The sequence below is a fragment of the Chelon labrosus genome, assembly GCF_963514085.1.
Source record: "Chelon labrosus genome assembly, chromosome: 18".
Lineage (NCBI taxonomy): Eukaryota > Metazoa > Chordata > Actinopteri > Mugiliformes > Mugilidae > Chelon > Chelon labrosus.
The window spans coordinates 224815-247340 of record NC_140351.1 but is presented as its reverse complement, the minus strand read 5'-3'; the positions used below and the strand labels follow the sequence as shown (position 1 = coordinate 247340).

At 45.5% G+C, this 22526-nt stretch overlaps 1 protein-coding gene across 1 annotated transcript in view; it reads left to right on the top strand.

Moving 5' to 3' along the window:
- LOC311503402 (piezo-type mechanosensitive ion channel component 2-like) overlaps nt 1-21811 on the top strand; it is a 40900-nt gene extending 19089 nt beyond the window's left edge. Inside the window, exons 21-54 of the mRNA XM_084566092.1 lie at nt 1304-1504; nt 1587-1791; nt 2847-2948; nt 4125-4302; nt 4376-4462; nt 6265-6421; nt 6496-6592; nt 6676-6841; nt 6906-6995; nt 9438-9526; nt 9600-9665; nt 9751-9866; nt 11094-11274; nt 11351-11517; nt 11619-12109; nt 12352-12669; nt 12741-12842; nt 13017-13173; nt 13263-13445; nt 13531-13711; nt 13956-14055; nt 14153-14300; nt 14397-14484; nt 14593-14719; nt 14927-15085; nt 15257-15404; nt 15488-15676; nt 15816-15908; nt 15982-16148; nt 16268-16384; nt 17051-17130; nt 19029-19242; nt 19793-19934; nt 20446-21811. Coding sequence (XP_084422218.1) covers nt 1304-1504; nt 1587-1791; nt 2847-2948; nt 4125-4302; nt 4376-4462; nt 6265-6421; nt 6496-6592; nt 6676-6841; nt 6906-6995; nt 9438-9526; nt 9600-9665; nt 9751-9866; nt 11094-11274; nt 11351-11517; nt 11619-12109; nt 12352-12669; nt 12741-12842; nt 13017-13173; nt 13263-13445; nt 13531-13711; nt 13956-14055; nt 14153-14300; nt 14397-14484; nt 14593-14719; nt 14927-15085; nt 15257-15404; nt 15488-15676; nt 15816-15908; nt 15982-16148; nt 16268-16384; nt 17051-17130; nt 19029-19242; nt 19793-19934; nt 20446-20547 — 5208 coding nt within the window. The 3' untranslated portion in view covers nt 20548-21811. The remainder of the gene's footprint in view (nt 1-1303; nt 1505-1586; nt 1792-2846; nt 2949-4124; nt 4303-4375; nt 4463-6264; nt 6422-6495; nt 6593-6675; nt 6842-6905; nt 6996-9437; nt 9527-9599; nt 9666-9750; nt 9867-11093; nt 11275-11350; nt 11518-11618; nt 12110-12351; nt 12670-12740; nt 12843-13016; nt 13174-13262; nt 13446-13530; nt 13712-13955; nt 14056-14152; nt 14301-14396; nt 14485-14592; nt 14720-14926; nt 15086-15256; nt 15405-15487; nt 15677-15815; nt 15909-15981; nt 16149-16267; nt 16385-17050; nt 17131-19028; nt 19243-19792; nt 19935-20445) is intronic.
- Nucleotides 21812-22526: the final 715 nt, after the last annotated feature.

The window sequence follows — 22526 nt, the reverse complement described above, 5'->3', positions numbered from 1 at the left end:
ATGGGGGGATGATGGGGGGATGATGGATGGATGATGGGGGAATGATGGGGGGATGATGGATGGATGATGGGGGGATGATGGATGGATGATGGATGGATGATGGGGGGATGATGGATGGATGATGGATGGATGATGGGGGGATGATGGGGGGATGATGGGGGAATGATGGGGGGATGATGGATGGATGATGGGGGAATGATGGGGGGATGATGGATGGATGATGGGGGGATGATGGATGATGATGGATGGATGGATGATGGATGGATGATGATGGATGATGATGGATGGATGATGGATGGATGATGATGGATGATGATGGATGGATGGATGATGGGGGGATGATGGATGATGATGGATGGATGATGGATGGATGATGGAGGGATGATGGATGATGGGGGGATGATGGGGGGATGATGGATGGATGATGGGGGATGATGGATGGATGATGGATGGATGATGGGGGGATGATGGATGGATGATGATGGATGGATGGATGATGGGGGGATGATGGATGATGATGGATGGATGATGGATGATGGGGGGATGATGGGGGGATGATGGGGGATGATGGATGGATGATGGATGGATGATGGGGGGATGATGGGGGGATGATGGGGGGATGATGGGGGGATGATGGATGGATGATGGATGGATGATGGATGATGGAGGGATGATGGATGATGGGAGGATGATGGAGGGATGATGGAGGGATGATGGATGGATGATGGAGGGATGATGGAGGGATGATGAAGGGATGATGAAGGGATGATGGATGATGGATGGATGATGGATGATGGAGGGATGAGGGATGATGGATGATGGAGGGATGATGGATGATGGAGGGATGAGGGATGATGGATGATGGAGGGTGGATGGATGATGGAGGGATGATGGATGATGGAGGGATGATGGAGGGATGATGGATGATGGAGGGATGATGGATGGATGATGGAGGGATGATGGATGGATGATGGAGGGATGATGGAGGGATGATGGAGGGATGATGGATGATGGATCATGGAGGGATGATGGATGATGGGAGGATGAGGGATGATGGAGGGATGATGAAGGGATGATGGATGATGGGAGGATGATGGAGGGATGATGGATGATGGGAGGATGATGGATGATGGATGATGGAGGGATGATGGATGATGGAGGGATGATGGAGGGATGATGGATGATGGAGGATGATGGAGGGATGATGGATGATGGAGGATGATGGAGGGATGATGGATGATGGAGGATGATGGAGGGATGATGGATGTTAACAGCTTAGCCTGGTGTTTACTTTCCTCCACAGTCCAACCTGACGATGCTAGCACTGCTAGCCTTTGAGGTCACTATCTACCGACACCAGGAGCTCTACCGCCTCCGCCACAACCAAGCCCCGCCCCCCACCAGGACACTCTTTCATGACATCACCAGATGTCACCTGGACAACGGCGTGCTGAGCTGTGTTAAATACTTCCTCAACTACTTCTTCTACAAATTTGGATTGGAGGTGAGCCACACATGTTGTTAGCATAGTTAGCATAGCAACTGGCTAACTGTGTCAAGTATAAAGGTTTGATCCTCCTCCTCAGACCTGCTTACTGCTGGCTGTAAATGTGATTGGTCAGCGCATGGATCTGTTTGCCGTTGGCCACGCCCTTGGCCTCATCACTGTCCTATCACGGCGCAACAGGAAGTGCATTGCGTCCGTGTGGCCGAGGTACTGCTACTTCCTGTCGGGGCTGCTGTGCTTCCAGTACCTGCTGTGCATCGGTTTCCCTCCTGCAGCCTGTAAAGGTACAAACACATCAGGGCTTTATCTACTGCTAACAACACACATCGGTGACTTCAGTTCACCATGGCAACCAGTCGTCCTCCTTCTCTGGAGTTTGAATTTCTCCTGAAAGTACACAAAGACAACCCAATCACACTTAAAGTGAGCCAATATTACATATCATGTCCTCCATGTGTCCAGTATCTGCTGTGACCTCCTTGTAACTAAATGTTTCTGGTAACTGCTGATCAGTGGTCTACAGCAGCTTGGAGGAATTTTAGCCCATTCCTCAGAACAGAACCACTTCAGTTCTGAGATGTTGGTGGGTTTCCTCACATCAGCTGCTTGCTTCAGGTCCTTCCACAACATTTCTATTGGATTAAGGTCAGGACTTTGACTTGGCCGTTCCTAAACATTCATCTTGTTCTTCTTTAACCGTTCTTTTGTAGAACCTCTTGTGTTCTTGGTTCTCGTTGTCTTGCTGCATGACCCAGTTTCTCTTCACATTCAGCTCATGGACAGATGTCCTGACATTTTCTTTTAGAATAAATGCAAAATAAATATATACATTCATTTGAAATTTCTTAACAGAATGCACACTATCGTCAAATAAGGTTAATCGTATTTTTTTTTCACTATCATGCACTATGAGATGCAGAGCAGGAAGAAATTATGATGTGTCAGAGATGAGTATAAATATTCTTCCTGAGGGGAAGGGGTCATGGTGGTGGAGTCCTCCACGACAGCATCAGATATTTTCCTGCATCTGCTGTTGTAAATATCCTCAACTGCAGTAAAAGCTGCAGCCGCCAGAGACTCTCAGGATTCCAGATGCTTCTTGTCATGTGCTCAGTAAAAAAAACGGTTTAGATCAAACAATGAAATTCTTACTTTGCAAGTTTAACTTTCAGAAAACAACAGTGAATGAGTAAAAGAAATATAAAACTCTCTGCAGCAGTTTGTCGTGGTCCGTCAGCAGAGTTTAACAGAGAGTTTAACAGAGGCCAGTTTGCTGCTGCCTCAGTGTTTATTGAGGCTGGTGCTGGATTTTAATGTTTATGTCAAACTTCCTTTTCAGAGTATCCATGGAGACCTCCTTCCTCCAACATGGACTCCAATGTGGTGAAGTGGCTCTTCCTTCCTGATCACCTGACACCGCCAAACCCACACTTTCTTCTCTGTAAGGCCAACACCATCATCACCATCATCACCATCATCATCATCAATTTTTATACTTCGTGTTTATTGGGTTTTCTTTAGGGCAAACAAATCAAAGTAAACATGAGAACATGACAGCTACCCATTGTGGTATGCATCCATCGGAGTGGTTTGAAGGCCGTGGTGTTGTATGGGGTTGTGGGGGGAGGGGTGGAAGCTTCATTGGGGTCACCAGATGGGCAGCCTCCTTCACTGATGTTTTGATGATAAGCCCATGGCATCTCCAGATGGCTCATCGGCAACAACCGGCATCCCAGGTGTCACCCAGAGCCACTGACTTGCTTCTTCTGCTGCACCTGAGAGGGCCTTGATGGTTTGGCATTGGGCTTGGCATTGAATTCCCAAGTCTTTAAGCAGCTGGATGGTAGACTTGCCCCCGAAGCCTCTGCAGCCAACTTCCACTGCAAACCATGGCTTTCCATCCTCGTTGCTCAGCATAAGCTGCCAGCTCAGTATACTTAAGGCTCTTGCGTTCGAAGGCCTCCTCCACAGCTGCCTCCTAGGGAACAGTGAGCTCTATGATGCAGACTGTGCAAAGTTAGGAGGACCAGATCCCGAGGTCTGGTCTGAGGTTTGTTATGACAATCTCAGATGGGAAGCAGAGCCTTTAGTTCAGATCTGCCGCCATCTTCCAGTCACATGCCCCTCCAAGCTGGCCAATATCCGATGTTGTATGGACTTTGGCTGGCTTTGCACCTTCTTGGATGAACTCTCTAGCAGATGCAGGATGGAATAATGGAGGACGCAGGGCATTGATCTTTGCCTGTCTGGTCTCAAGAGTAGCTGCTGGGAACTTGAGGACGTGGTGGTGGCGCCAGGTGTAACAGCCTTGTGACAGACTTGTCTTGCAGCTGACTAGGATATGTTTGAGGTTTGCTGGAAATGGACAGAGGGGGCACGTGGGGTCTCCTCTGTACCATTGCTTGAGGCTAGAGGGGGAAGGCAGGACATCATATGTTGCCCGTAAGATGAAGCTAGTGTGAAACGCTTCCATGCCCAATATAAAAAAACACAGTATATTAATAATATTATTATATTCAGTGCCCATTTTGTCTTGATGTCCACTGAAGTTGATACTTTCAACATCATCACTCTTTAAAGTGTAGAAAGCTGATGATGTGAGATCTTTGGCTTCCAGACGACTTCCTGCTGGTCCTCGGGGCGTCGCTGCAGCTGCAGGTGTTTGAGGAGGAGCTCCAGCCTTTGGTTCAGACTCTCGCTGGAGACAACAGCGAGCTGGACGGGGACAATGGACAGACCTGCAGTCCAATCAGACGTCTCAGTCTCAGCACGGTGCCTGACTTCATGCTGTGCAGGTAAACTCCATCCAGTGTCCATCTCCCTGTCCGTCCACCTCTTCAGCCACGTCTCACCTGTGTCTTTGTTCAGGTCGTACCTGGACATGATGAAGGTCATCATCTTCAGCTACATGTTCTGGTTTGTCCTCACCATCATCTTCATCACAGGAACCACCAGGTGAGCAGCTATGGCCACATGGTGGAGTCATTCCTAGAGACAGATGGAGATTTTAGATGTAACCTAGAAAAGCTGATGAGATTCTTTTTGGAGAAATACAATAATAAAATATTGATTATGGACAAAAACAAGACAGTGATTAAAGCTTCCCTGTACAACGATCAGCCACAACATTATGACCACTGCCAGGAGAAGTCAGTAACATTTAAACCATCTTGTGATAGTTCAGTGTTCTGCTGGGAAACTTCTGGACCTGGCATTCATTGGTGTGGATGTTACTTAGACATGTAGCACCCACCTAGACCAGACCAGGCACCCCCACCCCATAGCAATGACACTCCTTGATGGCAGCAGCCATCCCCAGCAGGATGCAGCCTGACACAGACACACACACAAAAACACTTTAGGAACAACTAAAAAAAAAACATGAAGAACAGCACAAGGTGTTGACCTGGCCTCCAAATTCACTAGATCCCAAACTGATCAAGTATCTGTGGGATGATCCACAGAGGCCCCTCCCCTCAAAGACCCCCCCCCCCCCCCCCCCCCCCACTAACAACAGGACACCCTCAGAAGGTCCATGTCCATTCTCTGATGAGTCACCACAAGGGAGGCGTACACAATATTAGGACGGTGGTCATAATGATATGGCTGATTGGTGTATATAGTCACATAGTCTGGGAAGCCATACAAAGCACCCGGAAAGCAGTCTTTTAAGGGTTAGTCTCCTTGCTCAAGGGCACTTTAGCAGTATTTGTAGTATAACCCATTCAGACCGGATCACGCATCTATGCGTAGTTACCGGCAAACGCGTCTGTGTCATTTTGAGCGTTGTCGTCTTTTTCGAGGCACATGGCCAATTATATGCACTGTGATTGGCTGAAATATTCTTGGGGTGAGTGACAGAGATGCTTAGGGATTTTTTTTAAACTCGACTAATAAAACGCTTTGTGATTGGTCGAAATAAGCCTACACGTGGAGTACGTTTTGGTCGAAAATTTTAAACACCGTGCTAGCGATCCGTCATGGCTGACTCAAGTGAAGGAAGTGATATTGACGAAGTAATTGAAAAAATAGATCTTTACTGATTTTAAAAATTTTAAAAATGTTTGGTGTTTATTGATTTTTTAAATAAATGCATTTGAAGATTATGCCCTAGCAAGTCAGTCAAGTTGAAAGCCAAAGAAGTAAGCTGTCAAATGCTTTTTATCTCATGTTTTTATCTGCTACAGAGCCTGAGAAATTAAGGTTTAAGTAAGCGTTGACATATTTTGAAAAACCTCAGGTTTTGAGAGGGGGTTTACAGAAGAGTGTTTAGGCCTAAATGGGATAAGGAACAACATTATTAGACTGATGTGTTTCGGCTCGTAGCCTTCATCAGGGTCAAGGTGTAGAGGAGATTTGAACCAGTAACCCTAGATTACAAAGTCTACCTCTCTAACCAAACCAAATCATTTGGGAAAAATAGAATCCCTCTGATATCTCTGCAGCCTCCATCACAGTCACTAAGATAACTATGAAGTTAAAGACGTCTCATCTAAGAACTTTACTAGTTGATGTTTTACACTACATAAAGTTATTACAAACTATCCAAGCTTCAAACCTGCAATTTATTGTTTAAGATTTGAAATGTTATCTTGCTTTTTTTATTTTGCAAAAAATAGGTGCAAAAAATGAACTTTGCTAGTTGCAGTTTGAATGTAATAAGTAAAAGTTGACAAAATGAAATGCTAATGATAAAAATGAATAATATGTATTTCGGTCTGAAGACTGAACCAAGTCATGAAACGTCTCTCTTCCAGGATCAGTGTCTTCTGCATGGGCTACCTGGTGGCCTGTTTCTACTTCCTGCTGGTGGGTGGAGACCTACTGCTGAAACCAGTTAAATCCATCCTGCTTTACTGGGACTGCCTGATTGGCTACAATGTGTTTGTCATCACCATGAAGAATATTCTATCGGTGAGCCTCTTCCTCATCGTTGCATATGAACCTGTGTGTGACAGAGTTAAACCATTTGTGTCGTTGTCTGTCAGATCCTGGCCTGTGGTTTCATCAAGTCTTTGGTGCTGAATCACTGTTGGCTGATACAGCTCTTTAGCTTGGCCTGCACCATCAAAGGATACACCAAACGTACGTCTGTTCGTCAAAACACGACACCAGTCCAGAGAAGGTTTTCCTGTCAGTCTTGATATCACATCTTTTGTTGTTTCCAGCCGAGCAGCCGAGCAGCAAACAGTGTGAGCTGCCCAGCGACGAGGCCGGCATCGTCTGGGACGGCGTTTGTTTCTGCTTCCTGCTGCTGCAGAGGAGAGTCTTCAGGAGCCACTACTTCCTCTACGTGGTGCTGGACCTGCAGAACACACAGCTACTGGCCTCCAGGTAAAAACACTCATTAACGTAGACACGCATTCAGCCACCTGGTGTTAATGTGCATGTGTCGCAGGGGGGCGGAGCTTTTCGAGGCATCCACTGTGAAAGCCGTCAGAGCCAGACTGGAGTTGGAGAAGACATCCATGGACCTGCTGAAGAGACAGTAAGACTGATACAATTAAAAACTATTCAGAGTCGGAACCAAACAGTGGACACCGTGATGGCTCCTCAAAGCATGTGGAGCTCCACCTGGTGGCTGGCTGCAGTACAGGTCATAAGCCCGTCATATACGTTTTAATACACTGCCTGGCCAAAAATAAAGTCTCCACCAAAATAAAGGTCCCACACTCTACTATCTGGTTGGACCTCCTTTATCTCTGATTCCAGCTCATTCTCTGTATCATTGTTTCTATAATCTTCTCCAATGTCTCCAGATTTATTTCCATCCAGTGTTTCATTCATTTCTCACCAAGATCTTGTATTGATGATGGAGAGTCTGACCACTGCACAAAGCCTTCTCCAGCACATCCCAAAGATTCTCAATGGGGTTCAGGTCTGGACTCTGTGGTGGCCAATCCATGTGTGAACATGATGTCTCATGCTCCCTGAACCACTCTTTCACAATCTGAGCCCCATGAATCCTGGCATTGTCATCTTGGAATATGATCCATTGATGGAATAACCTGGTCATTCAGTATATTCAGGTAGTCAGCTGACCTCATAATGTTGCTGAACCTAGACCTGAGCAACTGCAGCAACCCCAGATCATAGCACTGCCCCCACAGGCTTGCACAGTAGACACTAGGCATGATGGGTGCATCACTTCATCTGCCTCTCTTCTTACCCTGATGCTTCTCCACTATCCTTCCAGTTTTTAATAATGCCTTGGACAGTTCTTAACCCAGTTTTAGTAGTTTCTACAATCTCCTTAGATGTTTTCTCTGCTTGATGCATGCCAATGATTTGACCCTTCTCAAACAGACGACCACAGGATGTGTCTTTAGACATGGTTGTTGAAGAAATGAGAAGCTACTCATTGCATCAGTTGGGCTTAAATAACTTGTTGTCAGCTGAAAGATAATCACCCATGCAGTAATTATCCAATAGGAGGCTCCTACCTGTTTGATTAGTTAGATCCAGGTGGAGACTTTTTTGTGGCCAGGCAGTGTATTATGCTGATGATGTATGTTCAGGTTTTTTGACCCTTCAGAAACAGGAAGATGATTGACATTTGTCATGACAACATGTAACTAATTCAGTTCAATTAAATTTTATTTATATAGCGTCAGTAACAATACAAATCGTCTCAAGACGCTTTACAGAACCAGGCCTGAAACCCCCACAGCAGCCTGAAGGCGACAGTGGCAGGGAGGGACACACAGCAGTAAACATTCTACATAGTAATAGCACAGAATAGCATGACCAGTAGTAGATAGGAAATTAGAGGGCAAGAGCTCTGTGCCAGAGAAAAGAAAGTGGAGGATGAGAGAGAGGAGAGAGAAGAAAGAAGGAGGACATGTGTTTGGTGCATCGTCCCCCAGCAGCCTAGGCCTATAGCAGCATAACTAAGGGATGGTTTAGTCCAGCCCTAACTATAAGCTTGATCAAAGAGGAAAGTCTTAAGCCTGACCTTAAAAGTAGAGAGAGTGTCTGCCTCCCGAACCCAAACTGGGAGCTGGTTCCACAGGAGAGGAGCCTGATAGCTGAAAGCTCTGCCTCCCATTCTACTTTTTGAAATTCTAGGAACCACAAGTAGGCCTGCACTTTCAGACCGAAGTGATCTGTTGGGATGATATGGTACAATGAGGTCTTTAAGATACGATGGAGCTAGGCCTTTAAGGGCTGAACACTAGAGTAATAAAACTAGTAAATAAAACTAAGCGTCTGTCTGTGTGAAAGCTACTAAATGAGTAGTTGTGCTGTAAGTTAAACTTTATCTCAGTGAGATTGTCATTAGCTAGCTAGCTACGTCAGCTCTGTGTGGAGTTAGCATTTACAAAGCGTGAATCCATGATGTTGCTGGATTTAAATGTTGAATCCTGACTTTTTTAGCACACAGAGCTAACGTTGGAATGTTGCTTTAGCTAGCTAGCTAATGATATTCATTCAATGACAATCTCACTCAACAAGAGGTCACTTCCTGTTTTATAATAACTAACTCTTAAACATACATCAGCATTATAATAACAACCTAAAATCACTGTAGAGGAGTTGCCATGATGTCCACTGGTTTTACACTCTGTGGTTTCTACGCATTGATGCTGGATCAAACTGAATATGTTTATAGACAGAACTCTGGTTCATGAACCTCAGAGAAGCAGATCCTACACTCACTGATGATGATCCACTTTAGATCTGATTGTTTCCTGAAGTTCTTCCAACAAAATTTTGACCAATCACAAAACGGTGCTTAAGACCGTTGAGTTGAGGACGTGTCAGAACTTTGAACACGAACCAAACCAAGATTAAACATCAGTTAACAAACTATGTCTCACTCTTTGCTGGTGTCTTCTGAATTGTGGACTCGTGTCTTGTGTTTGAATGTGACGGTAAAACCCGACCGAGCTGAGCTTCAAACCACTTCCTGTTTCTGTGCTTCCTCCAGGATGGACAGGATTAAGTCTCGACAGCAGAAGTTCCGCAAAGGAAAGGAGAACATGTTGAGTTTGACCCAAGACAGCTGCCATACCGATGGTCTGTACATAAACATCTGTCATCATGGTAACAGCTGACAGAATCAACTGAAGAAAGTGTTTCTTTAATGCAGGTCTGGAAAACAAGAATGGCAGGCGGCAGAAGGAGTGGTGGAGACCCTGGGTAAACCACGCCTCCAGTGAGTCACATGACCCTTGACTCTCGCCTGTCACACGCAGCTGTGGGTTTAATGTTCAGTTCATTCTGTGGTCTGAATGTTGCAGTGGTGAGGAGTGGCGACTACTACCTGTTTGAGACAGACAGCGAGGAGGAAGAGGAAGAGAAGAGAGAGGAAGAGGAGAAGAAGGAGGAGGAGCTTCCAGAGAAATCAGCCTTCCAGGTGAGTCTCCAGGTCTGTTTACCTGAACTAGAAGGGATGATGAGTTGCAGCCATTTAACAAAACTGATTTCTACTCAAAAGTCATTGAGTTTGTTTCAGGCTCTGTCTTCTGTGTCTTGTGACAATGTTGGTCCACACTGATGAAATATGAATAAAACAGAATAGAACAGATGTTCAGGAATCACAGAAGAATGTGTGAATCTGATTATTGTTCTACACTTGTTCTCACTTCCACACCATGGTCCAATCCATGTGACTTGACTGAAGCCAGTGAAGTCTAAACCTTCTCATGCAGTGAACAATAGAGCTCCAGTAGCTGACGTCACCATGCACCAGCAATCACAATGCTGCCATATCGGCAGGAAAGTGCGCTTCGCTAATGACTATTCAACTGCTAGCAACTAACTTGTCCTTGTACCAGTTACATCCAAAAATGGTCGACAGCTGTTGTGCCCCAGGATGCCGGAATAGTCTGGGACAAGCGAAGGGGAAATCGTCTTATAGGATTCCCAAAGATCCCACAAAATGCCAGATGTGGATTACTGCAATAAAATGTGATGCTGGCCTGAGAAACGGAGCGGTGGGATCCCTCAAAAATCGATTTTGTGTGTGTAGCGATCACTTTATATCAGGTACAGAATCCAGCGTTTTCCAAGTGTAAGGTCTTGTTTATTTAGCATGTTTTTAACACCATGTCCAACAGATTTATTTTCGGTGATTAGCTAGTTACATTATGCTGCGTGGCACTGGTGTGTGAATGTGTGTGTGCTTGTGTGAGCGAATGGGTAGACGTGTCTGTGACTGTAAAGTGCTTTGAGTACCAATAGGTAGAAAAGCAAGGCCATTTATCATTTACCATTGTCTGCGCCGACTGTTTCAGTGCTCGAAAAAATCACACCTGGGACATGACAAGGGTCCGTGGTATCTAATCTGTCGAGTTTTGCCTTGTACTGGTCAATTTCTATCTCTTTAAAGTGCGCAGTAAACTCTGACGGCTGGCTCCATTCTTTTTTACTCCGTGTTTCCTGCCGACATGGTGGCGTCACGTGAGGTCCAGAGCTCTATTGAGACTTCAGATGTAACTCTGCCCAGTCCTTCACTGTCTCCCTCTTTACCCTCTCATCATGAAATGTAAAGATAATGTTTTTGATCGTGAACAACTGGCTCCACAGACATTGTACACAGAGAAGAAGAGTTTAGTGTTCATTTGGTGTCTGTTTGTGTCAGTTTGTCTACCATGCCTGGATAACAGACTCCAGGACAGCAATGAGAGCTCGCAACAACCAAAAGAAACTCTGGAAAAAGAACTCCTCTGAACGAAGAGGCCGGAAGGAGGAGACTGGAGTCGTAGAAGAGGTGGAGATGGTGGAGGACAGAGAGGAGGAGGAGGACAAAGAGGAGGAACCAGGTAGGAAGTCAGAAACACCTTAACAGTCGCTATTTGTGAATGAAGATGATGACTGTCTGCAGCTGATGTGTTTCAGACACGGTTCTGCGTCGGTTCTCTTACACACTGCGGTTCTGTTGGGTTCTGCTGTCGGCTCTGTTGGACTCTCTGACTGCCTGGCTCAGTGGTTTGTGTCAGGAACACATCGACATCTCCGCCGTCCTCCGGATCGAGCGCTGCATGCTAACACAGCAGGCCAAGCAGGTAAAGACTCCAGCTGCATGGAGCAAACCAAGGGCCTGGAACTACAACAAAGATGGAGGATCTGCCTCATGGTTCATCTTGTTATTTTGTCTTTTCTTCAGGGCAACGTGCCCAGCAGGGATGCAATCAATGTTTACTACCAAGAGCAGATGATGAGAACCTCCAGAGAGTCGGGTTTAGACGACTCTGAGGCCTCTGGAAAGAGAGGATTCATTTCTGAATCAGAAGAAGAAGAAACAAGAGATCAAACATCAGGAGGAAGTGGTCTAGCAGATCCACAAACTGAGAGGGGTCCAGACACAGGCTCAGGACACGATCCAGGTCAGCTATACACCAAACCAGGACCACATGTAGAACCAGAACCAGTATTAGGAGCAGATGGCCCAGCTCAACTACATAAAACCTCTGGGTCGGCAGAGGGTCCAGCGTTAGGAGCTGAACCAGAACCAGAACCAGTGGAAACTGAAGGCTGCCCAATATGTCATGTGGCAAAAACCAGCCAGCGATCACGACCCAGACTGTCCAGGATGGTCAGGGTCCGTTCTTCATCATCATCATCCTCAGAGGAGGAAAGCATCAGTTGGACCCTCAGGTTTGTTCTTCTGAAGACACAGAATAAATGTCGTCCCTGTAAAGCACACAAATGGTTCAGATTCTTTATTCTTGGATCAATCAGTGATTGAAAAAAGTGTTCTGATCATGAAAACAGTAGTTTTTCTGGTGCGGACAGTTACAGTGACAAACATCTTCACTGTGTGAGAGCTGAGGAACACAAGACAGAATGTGGAAAATCAAATAAATCATGTTCTTTATTTTGATTTTATGTCTGAACAGAGAATCAACTCAACAACTTCCTGTTGATGTTCAGCAAACTCACCCCTTCACTGACGCCTCCTCTCCGGCCTCTGCCACCTCCCTGCTCCTCCCCCCCTCATACAGCCTGGCCCTCGGCCTGGACCTCCAGGAGGAAGAGGAGGAACACATGAGGAAGAGGAGGACGAAGAGGGGGGAAGCTGCTCCAGAATTCAGGGAGCGACTTCTGTCTGAAACTCCGAGGCAGAGGAATGATCTCCTGATGGACTCAGCTTCCACTTCCTGTCCACTGGCGTCTCGCACTCAGGAGCTGACAGCGAGCGAGCTGCTGAGGAACAGGTGAGGACAGGTGAATCTCAGAGGTCAACCACCAGCCACCTGCCGCCCCTTCACGCTCTCATGTGTTTCAGGACTTTCTACGATGATGAGCTGGAGGCGTCTGACAGTTTCTACGGCAACCAGCCCCAGCTGCTTCAGCTATGCTTCGCCCTCTACAACATCCTCGCGGCCAGGTAAACGCCAGTCCACAGGTGAACCTCCTATGAGCAGCTTTGTATACACACCAAAATACCTGCAACTAAACGAATTAACTTGTTTCATGTTTTATGCAACTGAAGCTGAATTTTCTCCCCGTTATTCTACGTCATGATGATCTTTAATGATGCCGTGTCCCGTCTGTCCCTAAGGTCAGAAACAGTGTGTTACCTGGTGATCGTGTTGAATCACATGGTGTCTGCCAGCTGTCTGACCCTGGTACTTCCTGTTCTGGTGTTCCTCTGGGCTATGCTGTCGGTCCCTCGTCCCAGTAAGACCTTCTGGATGACGGCTATCATCTACACAGAGGTTCCTTCCACACTGCTGCTTTTATCGGCCTGTACATAAAACGTCCTCAACAGGTTTCACAGTCATTCTGTCTCTGTGTGTGTCCTTAGGCTACCATCGTCATCAAGTATTTCTTCCAGTTTGGTTTCTTTCCCTTCAACCAAAAGCTGGAGGTGGACCGGTCCAAGCCATTCCACCCCCCAAACATCCTGGGGGTGGAGAAGAAGGAAGGCTACGTCATCTACGACCTACTGCAGCTGCTGGCTTTGTTCTACCATAGAGCTATACTCAAGGTGAACACTAAGCTAAACCACCACTGTGACGTTCTCAGGGTAAAACCACCACGACTGACTCCTCCTTTCTCCTCGTCCTCTGTAGTGCCACGGACTGTGGGACCAGACCGCTACCACGGAGGCCGACACCCTCCATCACCATGATGTACAACCTGACTCCGCCCAGGGCGCCTCCTCCATCGATGTGACGGACGCCGCCCACACGCTACGTCAACGAGCCAGGAGACGAACACGCTCCAGCTCCACCCAGCTGCGCTCTCCTGCAGGTAGAATTCAACAACACTAAGCAATCCATCACATTCAGTCGGACCATATGGTAAATAGCCTTTGTTGTCCACTTGTGGCCACTCCTCCTTAACCTCTCAGACCTCTAACAGGGGTCAGAGTTCCTGCCCTCCCTCCCTATGTAAATAAAGCAGAGTCAGTGGCCACAGGTGTCCAAGAGATACATCAGATACCCACCCCACCACCACCACCACTACTGCTGAACATCTAAACATGTGTTTCCAGGCAGCGAGAGCTCCAGAGCTCAGCAGCAGAGCAGGTTTGATCTGCTCCTGGAGAAACTGCGAGAACTTTCCATTAGAGCCCAGAAGTTTTCTGTTAGCAGGTAAGCTAGCTAGCTAGCTAGTTTAGCCGTGTACCTGTGTTATCTGTGTTTTTGTTGATGTAGCTCTTGCCTCCTTGTCCCTCTGTCTCTCTGCCAGGTGCATGTCTGTCTACCGTCCACTGTGTCACTTCTTCAGAGCTCTCGTCCAACCTGAGTACAGCGCCGTCACAGACGTCTACGTCCTCATGTTCCTCGCCGACACTGTTGACTTCATCATCATCGTCTTTGGCTTCTGGGCTTTTGGAGTAAAGTGTTGTTTACTGACGTGTTAATGTTTATAACATTCATTACATTTATAATATTTATGACATTTGTGATGTTTTATTCTTTTAAACGTGCAGAAACACTCAGCAGCGGCTGACATCACTTCCTCTCTGTCTGAGGATCAAGTTCCTGAAGCTTTCTTAGTGATGGTTCTGATCCAGTTTGGTATGTTTTCCATTCTGTCTGCACACCTGCCTGTCTGTTTACCTGACTGTCTACTTACCTGTCCCTGTCTCTGTTTACCTGTCTGTCTCTCTACCTGTCTGTCTGCAGGCACCATGGTGATAGATAGGGCTCTGTATTTAAGGAAGACAGTTTTGGGGAAGCTGGTCTTCCAGGTGATTTTGGTTTTTGGGATTCACTTCTGGATGTTCTTCATTCTGCCGACGGTCACTGAGAGGTAACCCCCTTAACCTGGAACCTCGTTAACATAGAGAATACCTGGGTTCTACTAGAGTTCTACCTGGGTTCCATCTAGGTTCTGGTCACTTCTTCTCTCTGGTTCTGGTTATTTTCTGTTCTGATGAATTAATGTGGTTCAATATGAGACCACTGCTATAAATGATACCTGTCTGTCTCTCTGTCCCCCTGTCCTTCTGTCCTGCAGACGTTTCAATCAGAACCTGGTGGCTCAGCTCTGGTATTTTGTCAAGTGCGTCTACTTCGGCCTGTCGGCCTATCAGATTCGTTCTGGTTATCCAACTCGAGTTCTGGGAAACTTCCTCACAAAGAGCCACAACTACCTCAACCTGTTCCTGTTCCAGGGGTGAGTATTAGCCTAGCTTAGCCTATTGTAGTTTAGCATGTATGACTACATCAGACCATTGTTTATCTTGGAGCCTGGAATATTTTCTGTTGTCTGTCTCACCACCTGTCTGTCCGCTTGTCTCTTGTCTCTCTCTCCCACTTGTCTGTCTGTCCACCTGTCTGTCTGCAGCTTCCGTCTGGTCCCCTTCCTGACCGAGCTAAGGGCAGTGATGGACTGGGTGTGGACAGACACCACGTTGTCTCTGTCCTCGTGGATCTGTGTGGAGGACGTCTATGCCCACTGCTTCGTCCTGAAGTGCTGGAGGGAGTCTGAGAAGGCAAGCGTCCACCTGTGGCTTGGTTCTGGTAGTGTTCAGACCTGGAGGTGGCGTGGGTACTAACGTGTTTGTGTTGTGATCAGAGGTACCCGCAGCCTCGAGGCCAGAAGAAGAAGCGGGTGGTGAAGTACGGGATGGGGGGTCTGATCGTCCTCTTATTGATCTGCATCGTCTGGTTCCCGCTGCTCTTCATGTCGCTCATCAAATCTGTGGCTGGAGTCGTGAACCGGCCGCTGGACGTCTCTCTGACCATCACACTGGGAGGCTTCCAGGTAAATGCACCTGTAGGACAGTGATAGTGGTGTGTTGTTGCTGTGTTGCTGTTCTGTTGATGTGCTGATGTGCTGATGTGTTGATGTGTTGTTGCTGTGTTGCTGATGTGTTGTTGATGTGTTGCTGATGTGTTGACAGCCCATCTTTACCATGAGTGCGCAGCAGAATCAGCTCAGAGATCTGACAGAGGACGAGTTTCACTCCTTTATCGGTTCCTACAGTTACACTCCCGTAAGTTCTCTGCAGCGCTAATGTTCGTCGTCTGTCGCGTCACTGCTGTAATGCTATGGCCTTTATTTCCCAGAGTGCCTTGCAATTCCTGGAGGCGTATGGCCATGACGATGTGACGGTGGCGCAGTTGCAGGGCAGCAGTAACTCTCTCTGGACCATCAGTCCCCCCAGCAGGCAGTACCTGAGCCAGGTCCTGAACCTGGACCACTTCCCCCTGACTGTGTCTTGGACAGTACAGAGGTCAGTCTTCTCGTCCTGATCATTACTGACCTGCACATGTTCCTCCACCTCATCAGTAACAGTAGGATTAGAGGTACTACAGTGTTTTTTTGTTGTTGTTGTTTTGTTTTTTTTAACAGAAACTTGAGTCTGGGTGCGAAGGCGGAGCTTGCGTCAGGTAAACATGTGACCTACCTGGACAACCAGACTCGTCTGGAGCTGATTGAGTTGCTCAATGGAACCAGGACATCTCCGGTGTGAGTTCAGGGACGAGGCTGTAGATGCAACGACAGACATATTCAGAGTGGGCTGGGCTATACAGCAAAGCACAAATAGGAGTGGAGTTATATGTTAAAGGACAGTTAGGGAACACGGTTATATGTTAAAGGACAGTTGGGGGACAAGGTTATACGTTAAAGGACAGTTAGGGGACAGGGTTATATGTTAAAGGACAGTTGGGGGACAAGGTTATATGTTAAAGGACAGTTGGGGGACAGGGTTATATGTTAAAGGACAGTTGGGGGACAAGGTTATATGTTAAAGGACAGTTGGGGGACAAGGTTGTATGTTAAAGGACAGTTGTGGGACAAGGTTATATGTTAAAGGACAGTTGGGGGACAGGGTTATATGTTAAAGGACAGTTGGGGGACAAGGTTATATGTTAAAGGACAGTTGTGGGACAAGGTTATATGTTAAAGGACAGTTGGGGGACAGGGTTATATGTTAAAGGAAAGTTGGGGGACAGGGTTATATGTTAAAGGACAGTTGGGGGACAGGGTTATATGTTAAAGGACAGTTGGGGGACAGGGTTATATGTTAAAGGACAGTTAGGGGACAAGGTTATATGTTAAAGGACAGGGTTATTTGTTTTTACACAGACAGACTTCAGGTGTGTATGAGCAGTGTCTTCTCTCTGTTGTCAGGGTAATACAGGAAGTGTTTCCATGTTTCATTCGAGCTCCCAGCGACTCCAACGCCAAACCCATTGAGCAGCTGTACTCAGGTTTGTGTTCTGGATAAACCATGACCTAGACGACTGAGAACCATCACAAACTGCTGGAAAGCAGCGCTGTAATGCTAGCATTAGCATCACCATTAGCATCTGCTCTTGAGTACACATAAAAACCAAAGCTGAGATAAATTCATCTGGACTCATTGTGTTTCTGAAGACGTTTCCTCCAAGTGTTCAGCTCTAAATGTCTGGTGGGGAGTTTAGTTTTTTAGCACCTGAAGGTCACATGACTAGACTCTGGTAATGACCTGATACTCACCTGGACCTGGATGAACCTGTTCTGGTTAACCTGGTGGTTTCTGAGGAACCATTAATACACTCTACAGATGTTCAGACTGGTGTACAGTTGAAACCAGATGTTTACATCCACTGTGTTCAAAGACACATCAACATTTTTTCCTCACTGTCTGAAGTTAAATCAGACTAAACCTCTCCTGTTCTAGGTCAGTTAGGATTAATAAAATTATTTCTATTTGCTAAATGCCACAATAATGAGAGAGAGAATTTCTTAGAGAATGTTTTATTACTTTCTTCAAAGTCAGAAGTTTACCTACATTTCCTTAGTATTTGGTAGCATTGTCTTTAAACTGTATGACTTGGGTCAAACGTTTCCTTCCACAAGCTTCTCTCAATAGTCTGCTGGAGTTCTGGTCCATTCCTCCTGACAGAACTTGTGTAACTGAGTCAAGGTTGTAGGCCACCTCGCTCTCACACGCCTTTTCAGATCTGACCACAAATGTTCTATGTGACTGAGATCAGGGCTTTGTGATGGCCACTCCAAAACATTGATTTTATTGTCCTTAAGCCACTTTGTAACTACCTTGGCAGTATGCTTAGGGTCATTGTCCATTTGAAGACCCATTTGTGTCCAAGCTTTAACTTCCTGGCTGATATCTTGAGATGTTGCTTCAATATTTCCACATAATGTTCTTTCCTCATGACGTCGTCTATTTCATGAAGTGCACCAGTTCCTCCTGCAGCAAAACAGCCCCACAACATGATGCTACCACCCCCATACTTCACAGTTGGGATGGTGTTCTCAGGCTTACAAGCTTCCCCCTTTTTCCTCCAAATGTAACGATGGTCATTATGGCCAAACAGTTCCACTTTAGTTTCATCAGACCACAGGACATGTCTTTGTCCCTGTGTGTATTTGCAAACTGTAATCTGTCTTTTTTATGTTTCTTTTGGAGTAATGGCTTCTTCCTCACTGAGTGGCCTTTCAGTCCATGTCAGTACAGGACTCGTTTCACTGTGGAGAATGACACTCTCTTACCAGCTTCAGCCATCATCTTGACAAGGTCTTTAGCTTTTGTTCTGGGGTTGATTCACACATTTCAGACCAAAACACGGCTGGACATTCCCATGGTGTCTATACTTGCGTATAATTGTTTGAACAGATGAACGTGGCACCTTCAAGCATCTGGAAATTGTACCCAAGGATGAACCAGACTTGTGGAGCTCCACAATTCTCTTCCTGATATCTTGGCTGAATTCTTTTGAATTTCCCATGATGTCAATGGAAGCAGTGTGTTTGAGGTGTATCCTTAAAATACATCCACAGGTGTGCCTCCAATTAACTCAAATGTTGTCTGTTAACCTATCAGAAGCTTCCAAAGCCATGACATCATCATCAGGGATTTCCTTCATTGTTTAAAGACATAGTAATCTTTGTGTATGTAAACATCTTGTTTCAACTGTAGATCAGATCTCAGTCCTCTGTTCAGAGGAGTTTTCATTGGAGGAAACATCTTCTACAAACAGTTTGTGTTCTGGATAAAACAATGAATATTGTTTTTATCAGTAAATATTTTTCACATTCTCATTTAGTCTTTACACTGAGATGTATTAAACCATGATAACGTCAAGTTACACCTTCATCCAATCAGATAACCGCTACATGGACATCACACTGGCTCTGGAGCGGTCGACCAATCAGAGCAGAGAGATCCAGGAATGGTGGATTGTGGACCAACCGGCTTTCAGCTTGGTGCCTGTTGAGAGAGAGGCTTTGCTGAGTGACAGCAGGAAGGCGGGGCTTCAGCTGTTTGTGTTCAGCGATAAAGTCAGTCCTCCGAGTCTGGGCTTCCTGGCCGGATACGGGTACGCATCACCTCCGACATCCAAATACTGATCCAACACAACACAGTGATTTGATGTTGATGATTATAGAAATGTGTTTCTCAATGTCATCTTCTGATATTTGGAGTTAACGGATTAGTTTCATCTGGTTTCATAGATAAATATAGCTGGGTGTCATCTGCATAGAGATGAAGGTTGATGCAACATGTATAATGTGAAGAGTATTGGTGCTAGCAGAAGAACTCTATAACTAACTTCAGTATAAGTAGAAGAATCGTTGGAATCTGTCTGACAGATAGGATTCAAACCCTTAAACGAGAGTCTGTAGTAAAAGATCAATGGTGTCAAATGCAGCATGAAGATCTAGCAGGACGACTATAGAGGCAAGTCCACTGTCTGAAGACATGAGGAGATCGTTGGTAACTTTAACCAGAGCTGTTTCTGTTCTATGATGAACTCTAAAACCTGAAACTCTCCAAACAAACCATGCTCATAGTTTCTATGCAGTAATTGTTGACACTGGATAGAATCATCTGAATTATGTCAAATCATCTAATGCCTCCTCCCGCAGGATCATGGGCCTCTACGCCTCTGTGGTTCTGGTCATCGGGAAGTTTGTCAGGGAGTTCTTCAGCGGGATCAGTCACTCCATCATGTTCGAAGAGCTGCCTTGTGTCGACCGCATCCTCAAACTCTGCACCGACATCTTCCTGGTACACACCCATAAAACTTTATTCATGCTAACAAAGTGCAAGCCCCGCCCCCTGACTCCTGGTTGAATTGTGTGTACATTGCCTCCTGTAGTGGAATCAGTAGTATTTTGTAGCCAGATTCCCTTTCAAGAGGTAAGAACCCAATGTGGAACACTTTGGGTTCTTTGGTTCTCCAAATGTCCAAATGGACAGTGGGCCTGGTTCTATTGTTACTAGAACCTTTGTGGTATTTCTCTAAACTCTTGGTCCAGTTCTAGTCAAGGGGTTGCTGAATGAGTTCAGAATGATATCATTGCTATCAGGGTGTTTTCTACTATCTGATCTAGAAGACGTTTTAGTTGATCACTAATTAATCAGACACAATGTTACTGATACTGAAGTCTGACCTATCCATAGAGTCTTTGGGTGAGCTCCCCATCCCAGCACCCCAGGACTGAAGAGGTTAATAGTTTTGGGGCTTTTTCATGATTCTAGGTTTTACTGTGATCTCATTGGCTGATTTCTCTTTCAGGTAAGAGAGACAGGTGAGCTGGAGCTGGAGGAGGAGCTTTATGCCAAACTGATCTTCCTGTATCGATCACCAGAGACTCTGATCAAATGGACACGACGCTGACCTCATTCATTGACACCGGACAGAACTACGTCTGGTAGTCACAGCTGCTACTGTACTTTAAATATTATACACAGAACGTTTCTCCAGACGTTTTCAAGACGTTCTTGTAAGAATGAAGGAACTCTGGGTCATTGGAACCTTACCTGCCTACCTTACTGGGAGAACACTAGAAGCGTCTTGAGAACGGAGCTAACGTTGTGATAAAGTCCACCCTGAGCTATTGTCCATGTTACTGAGCAGATCGATTGTTGACTCTCAGTAACGGCAGATCGTCAGATACTTCAAATCCATTCCTGGAAAGTCCTGGAAACAACCGAGCAGTTGTCTGAGGCTAGAGCTGTCTAACTAAATTATATATCCCAGGATCTTTTCAAAAACTCGTCTATAAACAGGAAGTCACACAGATGTTTTCATGGATTTAATTATGTTTTGGTGAAACAGCACTATTTCTACGCTATGGCTAATGCAAGGCTATGTTAGCCTTGCATTAGCCGTAATTAGCTATATATTAGCCGCATCAGTAATGTTTGTCCATTAGGTTTGTGTCTGTTAAATGTTAGCTCCATTTTAGCCCAGGATTAGCTGTATGCCAGGTGTTGCTCCATGTTATCCTACTGTTAGCTGTATGTCAATGTCACATCAGTATTAACTTAATGTTTTGTTTGTGTCTGTTTCGTTTTGTCAGTGTTGCTCATTAACGTCAGGATGTTGTCTCCTGGAAACGGGAATAAATGCGACCGAAGTCAAATAAATGTGGTGTTGCTGTTGGAGATATTGTGTGATTTGTTTTACAGATAATGTCATCCAGGTGGTAATGTTGGGGGGAGGGGGTCAGGTTTTTATGTAAGGTCATCTGTGGAAGGTAATTAAAAGCTCATTAACCCCATAACATTAAATATCTGGTCCATATCATCAACACTTGTGAACTCTGCACCCTGCTGGATTTATCCAGGCTCTGCAGTCACTAGCTTTTGGCAGCCATTTCCAAAATGGCCGCCTTCATGGACTTACCAGTTTTTTGCTAATGTTGAAATGGTTACGTCAAGAATATCACTGATGTTTTTGCTGATTTTTTAATATGTATTCACTTGGAGGTTTACTTGGAAATAATTGTAACACAATGAAATTGTCACATCATAACCTGTAGAATACATATTTACCAGTTCATCTTCATCTGACATGAACCGATTTTATTTTCTAGCACAAGACGAAATTAAAAGGTGCTAAAAGGTAATTCTTGTTTGACGAAAAATTAAACTAAACCCAAAAGACATATTTGAAATGTTAAAAAAAATAAAAAATACAATGAAAGATAACTGAAATGGTTATTTTTATTATTTATTTATTTTAATGATCCTATGAGAAATTTTGTTTTTAAAAACTATTTCAAATGTCAGGCTTCACAGGGCTAAGAAACCAAAGCGTCAACATCCACCACCAGCTATGTGTTCCTCACATATTGATTCTTTAATGCAGACAGGTGTGAACACTGATCTGGTCTCCAGTGTCCAGGTTAAACAGGTCCAGGTGTGAACACTGATCTGGTCTCTAGAGTCCAGGTTAAACAGGTCCAGGTGTGAACACTGATCTGGTCTCCAGTGTCCAGGTTAAACAGGTCCAGGTGTGAACACTGATCTGGTCTCTAGAGTCCAGGTTAAACAGGTCCAGGTGTGAACACTGATCTGGTCTCTAGTGTCCAGGTTAAACAGGTCCAGGTGTGAACACTGATCTGGTCTCCAGTGTCCAGGTTAAACAGGTCCAGGTGTGAACACTGATCTGGTCTCTAGAGTCCAGGTTAAACAGGTCCAGGTGTGAACACTGATCTGGTCTCTAGTGTCCAGGTTAAACAGGTCCAGGTGTGAACACTGATCTGGTCTCTAGAGTCCAGGTTAAACAGGTCCAGGTGTGAACACTGATCTGGTCTCTAGAGTCCAGGTTAAACAGGTCCAGGTGTGAACACTGATCTGGTCTCTAGAGTC